This window comes from Ursus maritimus, unplaced genomic scaffold (assembly GCF_017311325.1).
Source record: "Ursus maritimus isolate PB19 unplaced genomic scaffold, ASM1731132v1 scaffold_26, whole genome shotgun sequence".
Taxonomy (NCBI): Eukaryota; Metazoa; Chordata; class Mammalia; order Carnivora; family Ursidae; genus Ursus; species Ursus maritimus.
Window position 1 is genome coordinate 9544999 of NW_024425119.1, and position 20950 is coordinate 9565948.

The 20950-nt window shown below is 37.6% G+C and overlaps 1 protein-coding gene across 2 annotated transcripts; it reads right to left on the reverse strand.

Moving 5' to 3' along the window:
* Positions 1 to 316: 316 nt before the first annotated feature.
* Positions 317 to 12625, reverse strand: KLRB1 (killer cell lectin like receptor B1). 2 transcript variants are annotated; one of them, XM_040642141.1, is made up of 7 exons: positions 12460 to 12625; positions 9064 to 9162; positions 8337 to 8411; positions 7027 to 7181; positions 6534 to 6649; positions 3053 to 3181; positions 317 to 725 (listed from the first exon to the last, which is right to left on the reverse strand). In XM_040642141.1, the coding sequence occupies exons 1-6, from the start codon at positions 12542 to 12544 to the stop codon at positions 3070 to 3072; spliced, it is 642 nt and encodes a 213-aa protein (XP_040498075.1). In that variant the 5' UTR covers positions 12545 to 12625; the 3' UTR covers positions 317 to 725; positions 3053 to 3069. The 2 variants fall into 2 exon arrangements, with proteins under 2 accessions (XP_040498075.1, XP_008695708.1); XM_008697486.2 differs by lacking the exon at positions 317 to 725 and having other exon boundaries at positions 3035 to 3181.
* Positions 12626 to 20950: the final 8325 nt, after the last annotated feature.

Genomic DNA, 20950 nt, shown 5'->3' on the forward strand with positions numbered 1-20950 from the left:
AATTCTCTTTTAAAATTTTTTTAAAAATTTGAGTATAGTTGACACACAACATTCGTTTCAGGTGTTTTTTCCTTTGTTCTATACTTACAAAGGAAAAGAATTTCCTGCCTGGCCGCCTCCACATTCGTGCATTGGAAACAATGACTGCTTAAAAATGAGGCTAATGCGTCAAGAATATCTTATTTTTTTTTTAATGATTTTTTATTATATTATGTTAGTCACCATACAGTACATCCCCAGTTTCCGATGCAAGGCTCGATGATTCATTAAGGAATATCTTATTTTTAATTTTTTTCCACCATAAGGGTTTTTCCACGAGAACTACATTTTTAAAAACATTTTTAAATGCCAATTCAGTTAATTAACATATAATGTATTATTCGTTTCAGAGGCACAGGCCTGTGATTCCTCAGTCTTACATGATACCACGAGAACTCCTTTCTACCATGCACAGCACCTATCAAAGTGTGCTGTGGAATAAGCGGACAGGAAGGTAAAACAGAAACAAATGGACTTCAAATCCAACCACAAGGCATAGGAAATAAGCAGCAGGAATCTCGCTGGTCCAGCCTCAAGGTCCATCTACTGCAGAATGAATAGTCAGTACTGCGCCATTACTCAGCTTAGCTCACCGTATTCAGATGAGTCAGGGACTTCCTTTTCTTTCTTTCATCGCTCTGTCCTGCTGCTTGTGCAAGGCTGGCCAGGAGAGCAATGGAAGCAGCCTCAAAAACATAAAAGCAACTTATTTTAATATAGCAAAGAGGAAACGTAATTATATTACGGAAAAGTGAAGAGAAATAAATTACAAGTTGTGAGAGACAGAGAAGCTTGAGGAAACATTCAGAGAGGAATTCACATTTGATTTAAGCCATCCACAACTACTCAGGCTTTTCTAGTCAACGCATAAAGATGTGTGAAAAGAGGACCTCACACTCACGGGACAACATGTATTAAACTATGAAATCGTACAGTGTCAGGAGGTGTTCAGAGATCGGTAGGGAGCCTGCACACAGAGCGTATGGGCCGCTTAGAGGAAATGTAGATGGCAGATCTTGAATGACGTAGCAAGTATTTCTTTTGACGTGTTTTAGGGTTGCTGTTAGTTTATGTCAATAAACATTGACTCAAATACTGTAACCAAAACTATTCCTTAGATCGAATAATTTTTTTTTAAAGATTTTATTTATTTATTCGACAGAGATAGAGACAGCCAGCGAGAGAGGGAACACAAGCAGGGGGAGTGGGAGAGGAAGAAGCAGGCTCCTAGCGGAGGAGCCTGATGTGGGGCTCGATCCCACAACGCCAGGATCACGCCCTGAGCCGAAGGCAGACGCTTAACCGCTGTGCCACCCAGGCGCCCCAGATCTAATAATTTTTAATCCGCTTAGAATATGGTTAGACATGCTTTCCTCAGGGAGCTGCCAGAGTTTGAGTCTGAGATGATCTCCAGTATCCTGGCCACTGGTAAATTTACGTGATCTTTCGGTACTTCAATAGCAAATCCTAGGGACAGAACCTGACTTCTTGGAGTCAGTTTCACTGTAAAACTTTCTTACAGATGTGTCCCCTAGGGGCACTTCATTTGGGATCCAACAAGTATAGGAGAAGGAAGAGGTCCATGTTTGGAATGAATTCTGGATTAACTGGATGGATTAAGAGAGCCGTATCCGATTCGCTTTAGAAGGTTGCGTTGAACATCCTTTCAAGGGGTGGAAATGTACATTGTGAATTATGGATACACTTCTTTTCAGATTTCTGTTCTTTACAGGTCTCTTCCTCAGAAGTGTCAAACACTTCAAAATCTCACTGTTAATGTATACTATTCATAATGAGGCTCTTGTCTAGAATGTCTCCCTAAGTAATTTAGTTCCTAACTGACATGAAATGAATTATACTTTGTGTTTTTGGTATCTTTAAAATTGTATATTAACAAGTATTATAAATCATTATGGAGAACAGAAATTGAAATGTTATTTTAGTCATTATAGTATGTACACGAATTTATATAATTCAAATTGGCTTTGAATGATCAGACTAAATAGATACCTATTTTTCAGAAATTTTATTATCAGCCTCCAGTATTATTACTTATTTGATCTCCAAAGAAGATGTGGCATGTTTTAAAAAAGTGAACTCATGATATTTATCTGAATAAACATTTCTCTTTCGTTGAAAAAACACTATTTTCCATTAAATAATGGAAAATTTAATTACATATTTCCTACAGCTTGTATGTGAGCCATAGAAAGGAGACAGAGAAGGAAGATAGAGAAGTAATGAGAAAAAATAGGGAGAACACTGGAATGGCAGGAAGAGCTTAGATCCCTTCCCAAGATGCTTTGGTTATGAGATTCTGATATCAGAGTCAAGAGAATGGGCTTAAGTCAATGTTCTGCCACAATCCAGTTGTGTAATAATATGAAAAATCACAGACTATGAAATATTCACAGGACTTTAGAAATCTTTTCCTAAAACTTCTCTGGAGGTGAGCTAAGGCATAGTGGGGGTGAATGAAGGCCGCACGTATCTGCCAGGACTGGAAACCCTTCCTCTCAGCTGCTGTGGGCTTCTTTCCATAGAATATCACTGTATCTTAAAATGATACCTGTTTTCCCTATATATTTGTTTCCTCATTCATTTAATGAGTAGATTAGACAAGAACTTCTGTAAGATTCACCACAGTTTTAGAATTCTCAGTATTGGTTCACTTTGTGCTGTTAATTATACATTAGGGCTGTTTAACCGGATATATAGTTAAGGGGCGCCTGGGTAGCGCAGTCGTTAAGCGTCTGCCTTCGGCTCAGGGCGTGATCCCGGCATTCTGGGATCGAGCCCCACATCAGGCTCGTCCGCTGAGAGCCTGCTTCTTCCTCTCCCACTCCCCCTGCTTGTGTTCCCTCTCTCACTGGCTGTCTCTCTCTCTGTCGAATAAATAAATAAAATCTTAAAAAAAAACCAAACAAACCGGATATATAGTTAAAATTGCAGAGACCTGTAATGGAAAGTAAAGAAATTGAGAGGGGTCATGTAGTCAAGAGTCAGAACATACTTTATTTCTGACAGGTTTTAGTTTTTTTGGCAGATCCATCGATTTTCTGTGTCACAGTCCTCAGAGACAAGTCCTTTCTGTGAGATGGAAACACAGCTCCTTTCTTTAGTATAGCCAGTAATTTGTAATCTGCAGAGAAAAAGAAAAGCCTCTCTTAGTGTTTGGGATTTTCTCACACAATTAATTCTCTTCATCTAGCCAGTGTCTCCTACAACTTTCAGGAAACAATGGGATGTTCAATTATTAAGTATAAAGTAAGTACACAGTCACAAATATAGTGGTATAAACTTTTTTTAAAAGTATTTTATTTATTTATTTAGATCCCAAGTGTGGGGAGGAGCAGAGGGAGAGGGAGAGACTCCCAAGAAACTCCATGCTGAATGTGGAGCCTGACGTGGGACTTGACTCTGGGCTAGGCATGGGGCCCAATCCCATGACTCTGAGATCTGAGCCACCTAGGTGCTCTGGAATAAACTTTTAATTTAAAGCTATATAAATCTCTGGAATTGCAAGTTCATCTTCACTGGAAAAGCGTCCTCTAACAAGCTTCGTAATAACACATACAAAGAAGACAAGCTTTGGAAACTGGGATTCTCATCTTATTCCTATTCTATCATTAACATATCATGTGAAAAGTTTCTTTACCGAACTTCAGTTTTCTTAAATATACAGGACATAACCACTAATATTTGGGGGAGACATTGAGATGGCACATGTGACAGTATGACAATGCTTAAACGAAGTATGTGCTCGGTAAACATATTAAGTACACACTGAGTGATGGGCATACAGGGTCTACAGACTTTGGACACAGCTAGGAAAAGAGGCTTCGTTTGTGTGGTATGCGGTCCGAAGTTTCCTTTTTTCCCCATTCCAAACAGAAGTTGGTGGGTATCTTCTTCAGTGTGCCATCAGTTTCAACAAGCGTGAGGCTTGTGGCTCACTGTAGGTGAGGGTGGGGGTAGAATCAACAACGGAATAGGCAGCATTAGGGTCAGGTGCCGGGATGGCGTGAGTTCAAGACTCACTTATGTGTTTCAAACCAAGTGGAACGGTGGCAGTGGACAGGGTTCTGTCACAGCTTTTCTTTGTTACTTCATTGCATTTCTTCATACAGCCCCTTGGGCCTGAGCCGCCAATCTGATTCCTCCCTAGTGTCTGACACTCTCATCAAATTATGAGCTTCTCTCAACTGGGCTGTTGCCGAAGTCCGCCATGTTTTACCTCTTCTACCCTTTTGATCCCTTCTTCTGCGTTCAAGATAACTTTTTCAATGCTCAGAGGTCCAGGTCGATGACTGTCTTTCCAAAAGGCCCTCAATGGCTTCCCAGGCTTTCCTCAGCTGGTTCTCTAACCTCATCTCATTTAATCCCCAAACAGTCCTGCAAGAAAAATTATCACCACCCTCTATTTTTCTCCTTACCAGCAAGCCAGGCTGACCGTTAAAATGAAAGCAGAATCTGATACCCTTTCTACTATAACCCGACACCTTCTAGGTTTATCTGATCACTGCCATCTTAATCAAAGCATCATTTTTATCCCAGAGTAAAATGGAATGTTCAGCTGAATTTAATCCATCCACTTTCCTCATATTTCTGCTCACAGACACCTCAGTGTTTTCCAATTTAATTATGAATCTTAGTAAAATAAATACACACACGCTGCTAAATTGAATCAACCAAAATTAACCATTACTATGTATGAAAAAATAAAAATAAGTCAATATCAGGTTTTTATTTATATGTAAATAAAGTATAGAATACAATACCCAGGAAGTGTATACAAAATGAGGATAGATTTTTATGTGTGTGTCTGTGCTGTGTGTGTGGTATATACGTGGAGTACGTGTGGTGTATATGTGTGTTGTGTATGTGTAGTGAGTGTGTCTTGTGTGTGGTGTGTTTGGTGTATGTGGGTGTTGTTTTTGGTATGTTTTGCTGTGTGGTTTGTGGTGTACATGTGGTGTGAGGATAGATTTTATTTAACAGAATAAGGATGCTTGCCTTTTCATGAGTTTATTCTACTCCAGAACACTTACTTTATTCATTCATTCATTCATTCATTCATTCATTTACTTATTTTAGAGAGACTGAGAGAGCGAGCACACAGTGGGAGAGGCAGAGGGAGAGAGAATTCCAAGCAGACTCTGTGCTGAGTACAGAGCCCAACACAAGGCTCTATCCCCGGAACCCTGAGATCATGATCTGAGCTGAAACCAGGAGCCAGACACTTAACCAACTGTGCCTCCAAGGACACTTATTTTAAAAAAATATTTAAAGAATCACATTTAAAAAAACAGTTGAGAATATGGGTCAAACAATGTGAAAATTTGCTAATTAAGCTGGCTTTTTTTCAATGTTTCATACTTTTCCATATAAATTATTACAATAGTTTAGATAAACTTGAACGTGCTCCTCTGTCTTAAACTTCATGTTTTTACCTCATGTTCCTCATGCTTTTTCAATGATAAAAACATTAACTATAATTTATACGGATTTGACTGAGTCACTCACAGACTCAAAAAAATGCAACATAATATCATCTCTTCTGAGAAATCTATCGAAAAGTTCTTTACAGAAACTATTGAATTCCTACATACTTTTGCTTCTGAGGAAAAAAAAATACTCTTCCTTTGTTGTACAATTAACCATGAATTCTGTTAAAATATGTAATTTACCTGTGTACCATCAAAGCTCCTATTACACTGCTAGTTCTCTTGACTGTCTTACACAAGAAACTATAAGGTGACACCCAACGGAAAGCAGCAATTAGATCCTTTGTGGCCTATGCCATATTAATCCCATTCCCTCAAATAACTGTCTCCTTTACGCCACGGGTTATAGAGCTGACGCTTAAACAACATGGGTTTGAACTACACAGGTTCACTTCTATGCATTTTTTTTTTTTTTAGAGAAATACAGTACAGTGCTGTGTGTTTTCTGTTTTTGTGATTTCTTAATAGCATTTTCTTTTCTCTAGCTGATAGTAAGAATACAGTATAGAATACATATAACATATAAAATATATGTTAATCAATAAGGATTTGGCTTGTCTGGGTTCTGCACTCTGATATTTACTTTTTTTTTCTTATATTTACTGTTCCAGTGCTGATTGTGACCCACTAAGGTATATTGTCCCACAATTTGAAAAACACTACTTAAAAATGTTTGCACGCTAAAAGCCTCCAGCTAGAGATTGTTTAATTGCATGTGCCCCTCTCAAAAGTTAGTCTATTCCTTGTCTCCTCTAAAACCCCCGTGCAGATAAAAATATATATTGCTATAATGGGCTGATGTCTTTTCACATATGGAATTTTCAACCAACCAACTTCAACATCATTCATCTTAGTCTATTCTGAATCTCTTGAAAATTTCTAAACTAAATTAAAACCACAAGACTCAATCTTCCAGAACAGTGTTACTATCTTGTAATATAAACCCGATATAGAGTGAATATTCAAATTAGCTGATCTAATACTCACACATTTGAATTTAAAAATGAACCATTTATCCACTTCCATTTCTTCTCTGATAACGTTAAATTTAGTCCAATCCAAAAGAGCATTCCCTTTTCATTTATCTGCTTTCGTATGAGTTTCTATCAATGAAATGAAAGAAATGACTGAATATTGAATCTGCATTATCTATTCATGGCTTGCATTTTTCTACTCACTCTCTAAAACAGAGTTCAAATCTCATGTAGTCTATGATGCCTTTCCTAACTCCCCATCAGAGTTAATTACTATTGCTTTTTTGTGACATTATTGTCTCTATATTTATATTCATATTGCTTCAGGCATCAATTTATATTCAATTATTTGCTTACACCTGTGTGTAGTCTGTCAGACTGTGAGCTTCTTGAAGTTAAAGTTGTTACTTCTATCTGCATGGAACCTTTGGGCTAAAGCCCAAAGATCCTGGTATGGTTAGAAAAAAGTGCTAAGTTTTATTAAGGTATCTTATTTAATTATTTACCAATTCTTCCTGATCTTGAATAAGCAGCAAACTGGATTCCTTTGTGGAACAATCAGTCAGACTGTCTTTCCAAGTGTTGGGAGTAGGAGAAAAAAACAAGCATTTTTCTGGGAGTAGACGCCAACCTTCTGGGCACTTTAACAGATTTAGTTTCTCTGAAGTAAACAGAGAGATGAAATAAATAAGTGTTATATTTCTATCCTGTCTCCACCCACCATAACTACTCATACATGCACAGGTCATTATAAATGCATAGAAGTCTCTGATTATCACTGTAAGAACAACAAATGAATTTATTATAATTTTGAGGTTTTTGAGGCTTACTGTTTCTGGTATCAAGAATTGGAAATTCACGACCAGTTTTACTGAGCATAAATGGAATCACAGAATATTAGAATAGGGAAAGACCATCTCCATCATTTAAACAGCCACATCTTACTTTTTAAGGCACTGACAGAATAATTTAAGTCCACACAATCAGATGGTGGTAGAGTCAAAACTATTCCTAAGTTTCCTTAAACTCATCACTAGCACTGACTCCACTATATGACCAAAATGTAGGTATCTAAAAAATGTTTATTTTAAACAACATGTAAACTGCAAGGCAGATAATCATTGGTTTCACTAAATTAACAACAAATTCTATGGAAAGTTTCTAATTGCCAAATTATCTATTTGCTAACTTAAGGCACTCTATTGGATAACATTTTCCAGAAGGAATTTCCAGGTTTCCTAACATTTCTGCTCTGTGAGAATGTGCTCAATCTGTGATCACATTCTGCTACGGTCATTCAACAATAGTGTCTTTGTTAACTCACACTACCTGGTGGAGCAAGATTGATGTCTTAAGATTAATGAACATTAAGAGTAATGAACACAATAAATATTTAAAAATTCATTTTATGTTTGAGTTCCACTCATTAGCTCTGGACAAAAGTTAACTCTTTGACATGCTCATTAAGATCATCGAATACTTTGCATGAGTGTATAGTTTACTTTTTAACATGGTATTTGGCTATTCATTATTGAATATTCTAGCAGCACCTTCTCATGAGGCAGCGTGAGCTGGTGATTAAGATCATAGACTCTGATGTCTGGTCACAGGTGTGACTTCCTTTGTCCCCTCTTACTAGATGTATGACCGTAAGTCAGTTGCTTACCCTTTCGACCCCTCAGTTTTGTCAAACATAAAATATCAGAAAGAAAATGCCACCTTAACATACGGATTGTTAAGAGCCTTTACTACTGTAAGGTTTGGTATCTGTCGAATATGGGCTGCTATTTTTAGGAAGTTCAAGCTACCAAATTACCTGTTGTTTCATTCCTGTTCTCTTGAACGTCCACTCGGTTTTCTTCTACTGATGAGTTTCGTCTTAAGAATATCACTAGTAAATAAGGAGAAAGCATTAAGAAGATTAAATGCTGAATGTGGTGAAATAGATAAGTTATATTGATCACTTGAGGAGACTATATTATCTCAACAAGGCTGAACGTGGACAGAAGATAAAGCAATAGTAATGTTGTAGCAAAGGGTCTCGTTGGAACACAGCATACATACACAAACAAACAAACAAGAAAACACATGGAACGGTGAACTCACAGACGCCGACTTACCTGGTATCTACTCCTAAGGTGTTTATACTCCTGACCAAGTTTCTCATCTCATGCCTACCCCATGGGAAAGATTGCCTAGTGCAATCTGGAATTTAGTAGGTGCTTCAAAAGCTGTAAATAAGGGAAAATTTTAATTTTCTTTGTCACGGTCATGTTTTGATTGTAATTGTGATCCTTTTTAGGTTCGGGGGGCACATCTGAAATACCCCATGAAGATAATCAGAACAAGTAGGAAGAGAAATGTGAAAGGCTGAAGTTTGCAGAGTAGATTTGGGCCGAGCATTGTGAAAAGCATTGTTTTGTAATTGTTTTCATTTTATTGGTCTTTCACTAAGTTTGAGGTAGCCAAATGATGTTGATACTGTAATATTTGTGATAGAAATAATACAAGTATTCTGAAGCAAATGATCTTGCCTCACTTACCTGAAACACTCAACCCAATCACCGTCAAAGTAAGAAGAATAACCGCTGAACAACCAAGTTTCAGAGCAAACTGATGCCAAGATGAACCTTGACAGACGTCTGAGAAGTTAAGAAAATACACTCAGTTAACCCAGTTGAGTTCATCCAGGACAAAAAGCAAGGGTGTTTTGGAGCACGCATAGACCGATTCAGGTTGGGAGCTGGGGGCAGGAAAGAATATTTATCAGCCTTTACTACTGTGACGTTTGGTATCTGTCGAACATGGGCTGTTATTTTTAGGAAGTTCAAGCTACCAGAGACCCATAAGGTGGATTCTCAGTCAGACCCCACTGAGAGTTCGCTCATAGATAAAACAGAAATATTTATGCTCATCTTATGTACAAATGATCGGTGTAATAATCAAATGGGATAGGTGTGAAAAAGTTTTGAAAATTGCCAAGTGTTGTGTGAAAATGAAGCACATACCCTATTGTAGGGAGTGAGTCAAAGAATTTTAGCTAAAAAGGATGGCCTTCGTCCGGTCAAGGTATTTTAGAAAGAACTCTATTGAGGCTCTATTTAGTGTTAAGCACAATTTTAGGTTCCGGTGATATACAACAATTCTACTCTTGGACATGGATTCCTCTACTTTATTGTTGTCTAAAACAATTATCTCCAAGTTGAGTCAGATGTATGGCATTCAAGGAAGAGTGTTCTGTGAAGCTGCATATTATTTTCAGTATTTCAGTGAATGGAACATAGCACACACTTATGTCTACAACATTGTATAGTCTAACAAAATATCAAATATTTGTATTTCTCTGTAATCATATCATTTACAATATATTCTATATCTCATGTTCATCAGAAATCGTGACTGTATTAATTAATGAAATGGGAGCCTAAATTAATCATAAATGTATCAATGTATTTTGGTTCTCGACATCTTTGTTTTATTTTTTTAAAGATTTTATTTACTTATTTGACAGAGAGAGAGCACAAGCAGGGGGAGCGGCAGGCTCCTTGCTGAGCAGGGAATGCAACGATCCCAGGACTCCAGAATCATGACCTGGGCCAAAGGCAGATGCTTAACTGACTGAGCCACCCAGGTATCTGGTTCTAGACATCTTTAAAAATTTGGATTTCATAGGGAAAAATAATGAGAGTCATTTTCTAATAAAAAAATTTGTCCCACGATTCTTTCAGGTCTTGACTCAAATGTCATCTTGGCATTACCTTCTGGAAATATTCCATATGATACTGTACTCTCCCCCAAAGCTAAATTCTATTTCTATTTTTTACTTTTCTCAATTGCACTTAATATCACGTGATCTTTTTACATATACTTAGTTCTTTGTTTATCTCTATGTGTCTATAGTAGTATAATATAAACACAATAAAGGAAAAGATTTTTTTCTCTATTTTGTTCACTGCTGTGCTCGCATTCTGGCACATAGCAGGTGCTTATTTTTGAATGAATGAATAACCCCTAGAGACATTTTGCCAACACCTTACTTTTCTAAGGACCAAACCCCTTGGCTGTAACAAAATAGGTCAACGCTCACATCTCTGTCTGGTTTTACTGACTCCTTTGGTTGTTTTCACTATTTTACAGTAACCACAGCCTGAAAATTTTAGCCAAGAAACTCAGTAGTGGTTTCACAGTAATTATAATATCAGGTCAATGTTTTTTAATGACACATTTTGTTGACTTTATTCTACCTTTTTTAGGTTCCCTTTCAGGATGGTATTTTGTAGGATAAAAATATGATCAGACTAGACAAATTTTCTGGACCCATTGATTTGGGGTCATAGAGAGTAGCTTTTGAAGAAAATCTCTCTGCCTTTATTTTTCTTCCGTTTTTCTGACATTCCCTTTCAACACCATCTTCCTTTCTCTCCACTTTTGCTAGATCTGAATAAGAAGACTTACTCTTTGCCATAAAAAAATAACTGTGGCTACACTAACCCCCAACTGTAGTTATTAAAATCCTTCAATTCTCCTTAACTCCCATATGAAAAGTATAGTGAAACTTATTTGGTAACTCTAAACATTTTTCCCAATTTGGAACATTGATAATTTAATAGTTTCAAACCTATGCCAAATCATCCTAAAAGGATATAGCCTACATGCTTAGCACAATATGAAACAAATACTAGGTTAGATAAAAATCCCAATATTACTTTGGTTAGATTTCAGAAAGTCATGGTAATTTCATATGTATTTCCTGCCTAGTTTCTGGTCTTTTTTCATCCATGTCCAGGTCATGGCATCCCTCACCTATTACTTCATATTACACTTCCCCATTTTTTTTCACTGACATGGAAAAGTGCTGATTTCAACATGTGTCAAATAGGTTTGTTCGTTAATGATACTATGTCTCATGGCTTATCTTCTTCTAAACTGTGATACTTTTCAAGTATCGTTTCAAAGTTAGAAACCATCACATTGTAATTATATTGAAGTCTTTGATCTTGAATATGATTTTCTTCCAGAATTTTTTCCCTCTTCTCTTTGGAGAGTGAAGGATGTTAATCATTAAGCTTATACTTTGCATTGTGAAAAAATACTATGGAAGTAAATTCACTGGAGCTTAATCTTAATATTTTGTGGAAAGATTGGGAATAAGGTAGGTTGCCATTACAGCAAGGTAGCAATGTGTCTCTAAAATATTACTTTGTTCATATTTGTAAAATATTTCTTCCTGGTTTTTAACCGAGGCTCAGTAATAGAAGTGATGTTCACTTTTCACATTCATATATTTTTAATAAAGATTTTATTTATTTATTTGACAGAGAGAGAGAAGGAGAGCACGCACAAGCAGGGGGAGCATGAGAGGGAGAAGCAGGCTCCCCACCGAGCAGGGAGCCTGATGCGGGGCTTGATCCCAGGACCATGAGATCATGACCTGAGCTGAAGGCAGACAGTCAACCCACTGAGCCGCCCAGGTGCCCCCACACTAATATCTTGATCTAAAAAAACGAAATCTACAAGGTGTGTGCTTTTCTTCACAGTTATTGCTACCTACAGACAAACGATGCTGCACTACCGTAACATTTATATAGGACTGCTGCTCATCCTCAGAGCAGTGATTTAAAACCATAAATACATGGGGGCACCTGGGTGGCACAGCAGTTAAGCATCTGCCTTCGGCTCAGGGCATGATCCTGGTGTTCCGGGATTGAGTCCCACATCGGGCTCCTCTGCTGGGAGCCTGCTTCTTCCTCTCCCACTCCCCCTGCTTGTGTTCCCTCTCTCGCTGGCTGTCTCTATCTCTGTCAAATAAATAAATAAAATCTTTAAAATAAAATAAAATAAAATAAAATAAAATAAAATAAAATAAAACCATAAATACAAGACGAAATTCTAACTGTGGAAGATAAACAAATGCCAAAAGGAAAATTAAAGGTACTTACTCTGAGGAAGTGATGGGGCTGATGAACTTGCAAGGCAAGAACCCCTGGATAAGTTTAAGTCAGCATACACCACTTGTCCATCCATTGCAAGCAGGGGAATACGGCACTGAACTTGTGTGTAAGGACAGACTCCAAGGTCTATGAGTTAAGATCAGCAAAAGGAAGTGCCCAGTCTGAAATGCTTTGTTGTGTCTCTGGTATCCCCTCCCACCTGCATTTTTAGCTGTGGGTTTTCTCCAAAATTAGTGAGACAATCCACTTATTGGGTGTCCAATATACTTAGATATGTAATATCTACTTTGCTTAATTAATTGGTCTGTTGTTTGACAAAATTTGGTCAAGCTTTTGTTGTTGTCCTTCTAACCATCCATTTTGAGTATCTTTCTAAGGGTCAGGACCAGGATGAGGCAAATGAGACATTCATCTAGCGTACGCATTTAAGGGACTCTCCAAAAAGACTCAGTAACCGAGAGAAATAATAGTTAATGCAATGTCGCAAAAAATAAACATTTATGCAAAAAATGGCAGGATGCCTTTTAAAAGCTCTAAATTCTTCCTGAAATATTTGTGTTCCAAATAAAGTTGTAAAATATGGAAAACGGCATTCAAATGTGGAAATGGCCTCTTAATAAGATAATTTTAAAAAGCATCCATAAACCACTCTTAGCTTAGTTCTAAAGGCACTTGTGAGTGTAACAAATTCTCCACATAAGTAAAAAAATTGAAAGCTGCCAGAATTACAGAAAGTGGAGCACTTGAGTCTGTGGAATTTCCTCTTTCAAGGATTTTCAGGCATAGGACCTTGGATGCCACCAAGTCTGACATTCCTACAGTACAAACGAGAAGAGAGAAAACCAGGGGTTTCCTCAAAGTCACTTACTGTAATCAGGGCAGAATTGTACCCAACGCTCAAAATCACTGGACAGTGAAACCAGTCTCCTGGCTTTGGTTCCCCAGCAGGCAGAACGTGTCTTTTCACCCCAGAAAGTTTTCATTCTGTGCCTGCCATAGAGACATAGGCTTAGTCCTTAAAGATTACTGATAATTATGAAAAGTAAGCATGTGTGAGAGTTGAGTGACCAAAAAGAAAAATATGACTTTTCTTTTCATTTTTTATTAGATTTTGTTTATCCATTTGACAGAGAGAGAGTGTGTGTGTGTGAGCACAAGCAGAGGGAGTGGCAGAGGGAGAGGGAGACCCAGGCTCCCCTCGGAGCAGGGAGCCCGAAGGGGACCAACGGGGAGGACCTCTATCGCAGGACCCCAGGATCATGATCTGAGCTGAAGGCCGATGCCTAACCGAGTGAGCCACCCATGTGCCCCATTACATTTATAATCTATGCACCCTTAAGCTGATGGTGGGAAAAACAAAAGGGGTTGCTGTTTTTAGAGACATATGAAAAATATATGCTCATATATTATAAAAATATATCCAGCATTGTCGATGATAATATTCTGAATTTAAAAATCCCTAAGATTTTTTAAAAATTTTCTTGTGAGAGTTTAATTTTTAGAGGGATGCACCAATGCTTATCCACCATTATTTAGAAGGTGAACCTTTCAGCCTCCCCCAAAATTCTGCGTCTTGAGTATGATATATTGGGTCGCTAAAACTAGCTTAGGTTGATAATACGCTTATATGCACTCTTGAGTGATTCAGTGACAATGTTCTTTAAGGATCTGACTATTTGGTAGTAAGAGTCACTTTCTTTGTGCTATGATATTTGGTTTTGTCACGTTCGTCACCTACGTTTTTAGAGTAAACATAATCTGCCAGGATTATGGAAGGGTATACTGGGTCACCTATATAGAACAACGGTTCTTGAATTTTAGTGGCTATATAAGGAGCACCTGAAAACTTGTTAATAATGTAGAATTTCGTCACATATACTCTTCCCCTCCTAAGATTCAGTTAGTCTGAGGTGGGGGATGTGCTAAAAAATCATCCCAGGTAACACAGGTGGTTCATGAACCACAAGTAAAGAAACACTGATGTAGCAAGTAAAAAGTGTGGGGATATTTGAGAAAGATCAAAAGAGTGAACAGAAGTCTGATAATCAGGGGATTTAAATAATGCTTTTAGTGCACTAAAGTTTAATTCAAAGTTACGCAGCACCAGGGCGCCTGGGTGGCTCTGTCCATTAAAGATTAGCCTTTGGCTCAGGTCAGGATCTTAGGGTCCTGGGATAGAGGCTCCCTGCTCAGTGGGAAGTCTGCTTGTCCCTCTCCCCTCCCCATGCTCGTGCTCTCTCTCTCTTTCAAATAAATAAATAAAATCTTAAAAAAATAAAGTTATGCAGCATGATTGTGACTATTAGGAATCCACAATGGCCATATGAAAAATAATTTATTTCAATGTTCCTTTCAGAGTGTTTCCTTCAAACAGAAGCTTGTAAAAGTCTGAACTGCAAAAGCATGAGCTGGATCAAAGAGAATTAAAAACAAAAGATGAGTCTTTACTTGTCCATATGTACTACCCAACATATTGATGATTCATTTTGCTTGTTACAGCCATCTTTACAATCATTGATCACAAAAGACCCTTATTGTGCAATCATTATTGTATACATACGAAATAAACCCTTTATGAGAATTCACACTTGGAGAATTTTTTTAGTTTTGTTCATCTAATCATCTAGATGGCACTTTTGCAAAAAGCATATCAGAATTTAGGAATATACTGTCACATATATATGTATATATGTTATATGTATATATATGTGACAGTACATTCCTGACTATATATGTTTGTGTATGTATATATACACACATACACATACATACAGCGATAGGCACACATGTAATATACACGATGTTAAAGCTAAATATTTCAGAGAATGAATGATTACAAACTCTGAGATTCAGAATGTGTAATAGTAGCAAAAATATTGAGTAGCTCAAAAAACAATAAAGATAGATTTCTTTTTATTATATCACTTATTTTGACATTGAGCTTTCCTAGGTTAATGGTGGGAGTTGGAGTGGACAGGAAAAGAGAGTAGAATAAAAACAAAGTTACTTTTGAATGTGAAGAAATATAGTAGAGGCCAGAAGATAGCTAGCAAATGGAGAAACGAGCGATAGGAGAATAATGTGGTGCGAGAAGGTGAAAACACAAGAGGCAATATGTGGTAATCATGAGACAAGAAAATCCCTTCCAGGCTTATAATATAAAAGAAAAGGCAGACTAGGAAACTACAGGCCCACCTTCGTCCACTGAATTGACAGCAATATATGGACCAGAATACCTCTGTAAGAGCTCTAGAGACCAGCTGAGAAACTGCAGCACCAGGCCAATGTAAAACCGAGAAAACATTCCACCGAAAGGAGTAGGATAATTCCCAGCATTTGGTACACTCATTAGTGCCCTTCCCCCTACACAGCATATTGTGGAGACATCAGGTGGAAACCCTGTTAACCTCCTTCAAGATGGCGGAAAAAAAAAGAGTGGACCATGCACCCAACGTTCTGGATTGTCTGAGGGCTACTCAAGGAACTGGTTTCAGTCTTGCCTGACTCAGAGTGCTTAGGGGACCAGCTCAAGATAAGCTACTGAAAACTGAGGTGAGCAGCAAGCAGAGCTACAGTATTGCAGGCAGACATGGGAGGAAAGGAAATGAAGAAAATTAATCCATTCACAATAGCACCAAAAAGAATAAAATACTTAGGACTAAACCCAATTAAGGAAATGAAAGACTTGTACAGTTAAATCTATAAAACATTACTGAAAGAAATTAAATCATACATAAATAAATGGAAAGGCAGCCCACGTTCATGGATTNNTCGGAAGACTTAATATTGTTAAAATGTGCATACAGCATAAAATAAACTTTAGATTAAATGCAATTCCTATCAAAATTCCAGTGGCACTTTTTTTTTTCAGAAATACAAAGAAAAATGGGGTGTCTGGGTGGCTCAGTCAGTTAAGTGTCCAACACTTGATTTCAGCTCAGATCATGATCATGACTGAGCCCCATGTTGGTCTCTGTGCTGGACTTAGAGCCTGCTTGGGATTCTCTCTCTCTCCCTCTGCCCCTCCTATCTTAAAAAAATAAATAGAAAGAAATCATCCTAAAATTCTCTAGGAACTTCAAATAGACAAAACAGAAAAAGAAGAACAAAGTTGGAGAACTTGCATTTTCTGATTTTAAAACATATCATAAAGCTCCAGTAATCAGAACAATGTGGTACTGGTGTGAAGACAGAAAATTAAATCAATAAAATAGAGAACCTAGACATAACTCCCATGTTTTTGGCTATATGATCTTCAGCAAGTGTGCCAACACTACTCAAGGGGAAAAAGGAAACTCTCCAACAAATGATATTGGGAAGTAGATGTCTAAATGCACAAGAATGAAGTTGGAATCTTATCTTACATGACATATAAAAATTAACTCAAAATGCATTAACAACATAAATGCAAGGCCTAAATTTATAAAAGTTCTAGAAGAAAACATACAGGAAAATCTTCATAACATTGAACTTAGCAATGATTTTTTTATATGATACCCCAAAAAACCCCATCAAACTTTAAATCTTTTGTGCATTAAGGGACACAACATAGTGAAAAATCAACCTACAGAATAGGAGAAAATGTTTGCAAATCATATATCTGATAAAGGGTTAATATCCAGAATATATAAGGAATTTCTATGACTCATCTACAGCACAACAAAAAATCAAAGAGCCTGATCAAAAAATGAGCAATGGAATGGGAGAAGATATTTGCAAATGACACTACAGATAAAAGACTGGTATCCAAGATCTATAAAGAACTTCTCAAACTCAATAGACAAGAAACAAATAATCAAATCAAAAAATGGGCAGAAGATATGAACAGACACTTTTCCAATGAAGACATACAAATGGCTAACAGACACATGAAAAAATGTTCAAAATCATTAGACATCAGGGAAATTCAAATCCAAACCACACTTAGATACCACCTTATGCCAGTTCCACTTGCCCATGAGAGGTTCAGGAAGCCGGGAGGATGTCTGTTGAGCCATTACTGTACCATTTCTTAAAGCAAATAAAAACGAAACTTTTTCTATTGGCATCTAAATGACCCTCTGGCTGGGTCAATGTGACTACTTCAAAGTAACAATAGAGCTATCCTATGATCCAGCAATTGCACTACTGGTTATTTACCTCAACGATACAGACGTAGTGAAGAGAAGGGCCATATGCACCCCAATGTTCATAGCAGCATTGTCCACAATAGTGAAATTGTGGAAGGAGCCGAGATGCCCTTCAACAGATGACTGGATTAAGAAGATGTGGTCCATATATACAATGGAATATTACTCAGCCATCAGAAAGAATGATTACCCAACATTTGCAGCAACATGGACAGGACTGGAGGAGATAATGCTAAGTGAAATAAGTCAAGCATGATGGGTATTAAGGAGGGCACATATTGCATGGTGCACTGGGTGTTATACGCAAATAATGAATCCTTGAACACTACATCAAAAACTAAGGATATACTGTATGGTGACTAACATAGCATAATAAAAAATAATTATAAAAATAAATAAATAAATAAATAGGAAAAAAATGAGCAACAGACAAAGAATCATATCTCTAAGGTGATAAACAAATGGCCAAGAAGCATGTAAAAAGATGATCAACATCACTAATCATCTGAACAAATGAAAACCATGCTAATTGGTGTGAAATATCACTTCACACAAGTGAGTATGGTTATTACCAAAAAAAAAAATTACAAGTGTTGACAAGGATGTGGAGAAATTGTGGTGGGATTGTAAAATGGTGCAACTCCTATGGAAAATAATATAGAGGCTCCTTAAAATTTTTAAATGAAACTACCATATGCTATATTAATCCCATTTCTGGGTATATATTCCAAAGAATTGAAAGCAGGGTCTTAAAGAGATATTTGCATAATCATGCTCCTAACAGCACTATTCACAATAGCCACGAATTGGAGGCAACCCATGTATTGGAGAATTGGAGGCAACCCACTGATGGGTAGATAGAGCATATGTGGTATGCTGACACCTGTCAGAATGGCTAGAATCCAAAAGATAAACAATAAGTGTTGGTGAGGATGTGGAGAAAAAAACCCTCATGTGCTGTCGGTGGGAATAAAAATTGGTGTAGCCATTGTGGAAAAGAGTATGGAGGTTTCTCAAAAAATTAAAAATAGAAATACTATATGATCCAGTAATCCTACTACTGGGTATTTACCCAGAGAAAACAAAAGCACTAATTCAAAAAGATATAGGCATTCACACTTATGACAGCATTATTTACAATAGCCAAGATATGGAAGCAACCCAAGTAGCTATGGACAGATGAATGGATAAAGACGTGAGATATATAAATACACATGTGAGAGAGAGATATACACAGTAGAATAGTACTCAGCCATAAGAAAGAATGCGATCTTGCCATTTTCGACAACACAGATGGACCAGAGGGTACTATGCTAAATGAGATAAGTCAGACAGAGAAAGACCAATACCACATGATTTCACTCACATGTGGAATTTAAGAAACAAAACGAACAAATGAAGAAATGAATAAATAAAAACACTCTTTTTAAGATTTTATTTATTTATTTGAGAGATAGACTGAGTGAGAGCACACAAACAGGGGAGCAGCAGAGGGAGAGGGAGAAGCAGGCTCCCCGCTGAGCAAGAAGCCCGGTGCAGGACTTGATCCCAGGACCCTGGGACCATGACCTGAGCCGAAGGCAGATCCTTTACCAACTAAGCTACCCTGGCGACCCTAAATAAAATCACTCTTAAATACAGAGAACTGCTGGTTGCCAGAGGGAAGGTGGGGGGGGGGATGAGCAAAATAGATAAAGGGGATTAAGAGGTACAAGCTCCCAGTTTTAAAACATCACGAAGATGAAGAGTACAGCGTAGGGAAAACAGTCAATAATATTGTAATAACGTTATATGGTAACAGATGGTGACTACGCTTACCGCGGTGAGCCCTAAGTGATGCATGGAATTGTTGAATCAATGTGTTGTGTACCTGAAACTAATATAACACTGTATGTTAATTACACTTAATAAAAAAGAAAAAAGAAATGACCAAAACAATATGATATATACATACAAAAGAATATTATTCAGCCTTAAAAAGGAAGGAAATCCTGTCACACATTACAATATGTATGAATCTCAAGGGTGTTACGTTAAGTGAAATAAGCCAGTTACAAAAAGGCAAATAGTGTATTATTTCACTTAGATGAGGCATCTAAAGTAATAAAGTTCACAGAAACAGCAAGTAGACTACTGGCGGGAGGGGGACCAGTCATTGGTTCAATGGGTAGAGAGTTTCAGATTTGCAATTCACAATGTGAATATAGTTAACACTGCTGAACTACACTTACAAACTGTTGAGGTAAATTTTATGTCCTTATGTGTTATTGTCCCAGTAGAAAAAAATACAAAATAAAAGATGTGTACCCGGGGAAAGACTAGTGTTCGGTAATGACAAATAAGGGAAAGGAGGTTATATTATCTGAAAACACTCAACATGCAAGGACAGTATTTTCAATGGAATATCTTCCCACCCAGAGAATTGGAAACTGGTCAATTGTTGGAGGAATGCAGGGGGATATTGGGAGATGGGAATGGAGTAAACGTCTCTAAGAATTCAAGTGTGTAGGGGCGCCTGGGTGGCACAGCGGTTAAGCGTCTGCCTTCGGCTCAGGGCGTGATCCCGGCGTTCTGGGATCGAGCCCCACGTCAGGCTCCTCCGCTAGGAGCCTGCTTCTTCCTCTCCCGCTCCCCTTGCTTGTGTTCCCTCTCTCGCTGGCTGTCTCTATCTCTGTCAAATAAATAAATAAAATCTTTAAGAATTCAAGTGTGCAACAGCATGGCCTTACTTATGTTCTCCTTCCTTTAACATCGACTTGTGAACTTATGTGCACTATTCACTAGCTTATTCAGATACAGAATTATAAACAAAATGATTCCTACTGGATTTAAACAATTAAACTCATTGCCCTTTAAGAAAATTGTAAAATATTGAAGGGTAAGATGCAGGTTTCAGAGAAGTAAGAGAAATAATTGCTAACCACTAAAGAACTCAGCATTTGGCTACTACCGGCTGTCATCTCTTTGCTTTGTTTTCTCTCTCATTAGTGAGCTGCACAGCACAAGCATCCGGTTTTTTTTTGTTTACGTCTGTATTCAGTGTTCTGTAAAAACAGATACATTTTATCCCTTCTCGCTCCGCGTTCCTGCAGACCTTGCACGTAAAGCATGTTTATGATTTATTTGCAATGTGTTAATAGCTATGTTTTGTATTAAATGGAAAATTTCCCTTGAAGCATGGCTGTTTTGTAATGCCAGAGAATAACTACGTGGATATACGTTGAAGTGCTGCATGAATGTGTAATGCACGTGCTGTGATCGTCCTGTGTTTCAATTTGCCCTGGGGAGTAGATGTGGAACGCTGCCTGCGTTGGTTTGCTAGGGCGGCCGTAACAAGGTAGCACACAGAC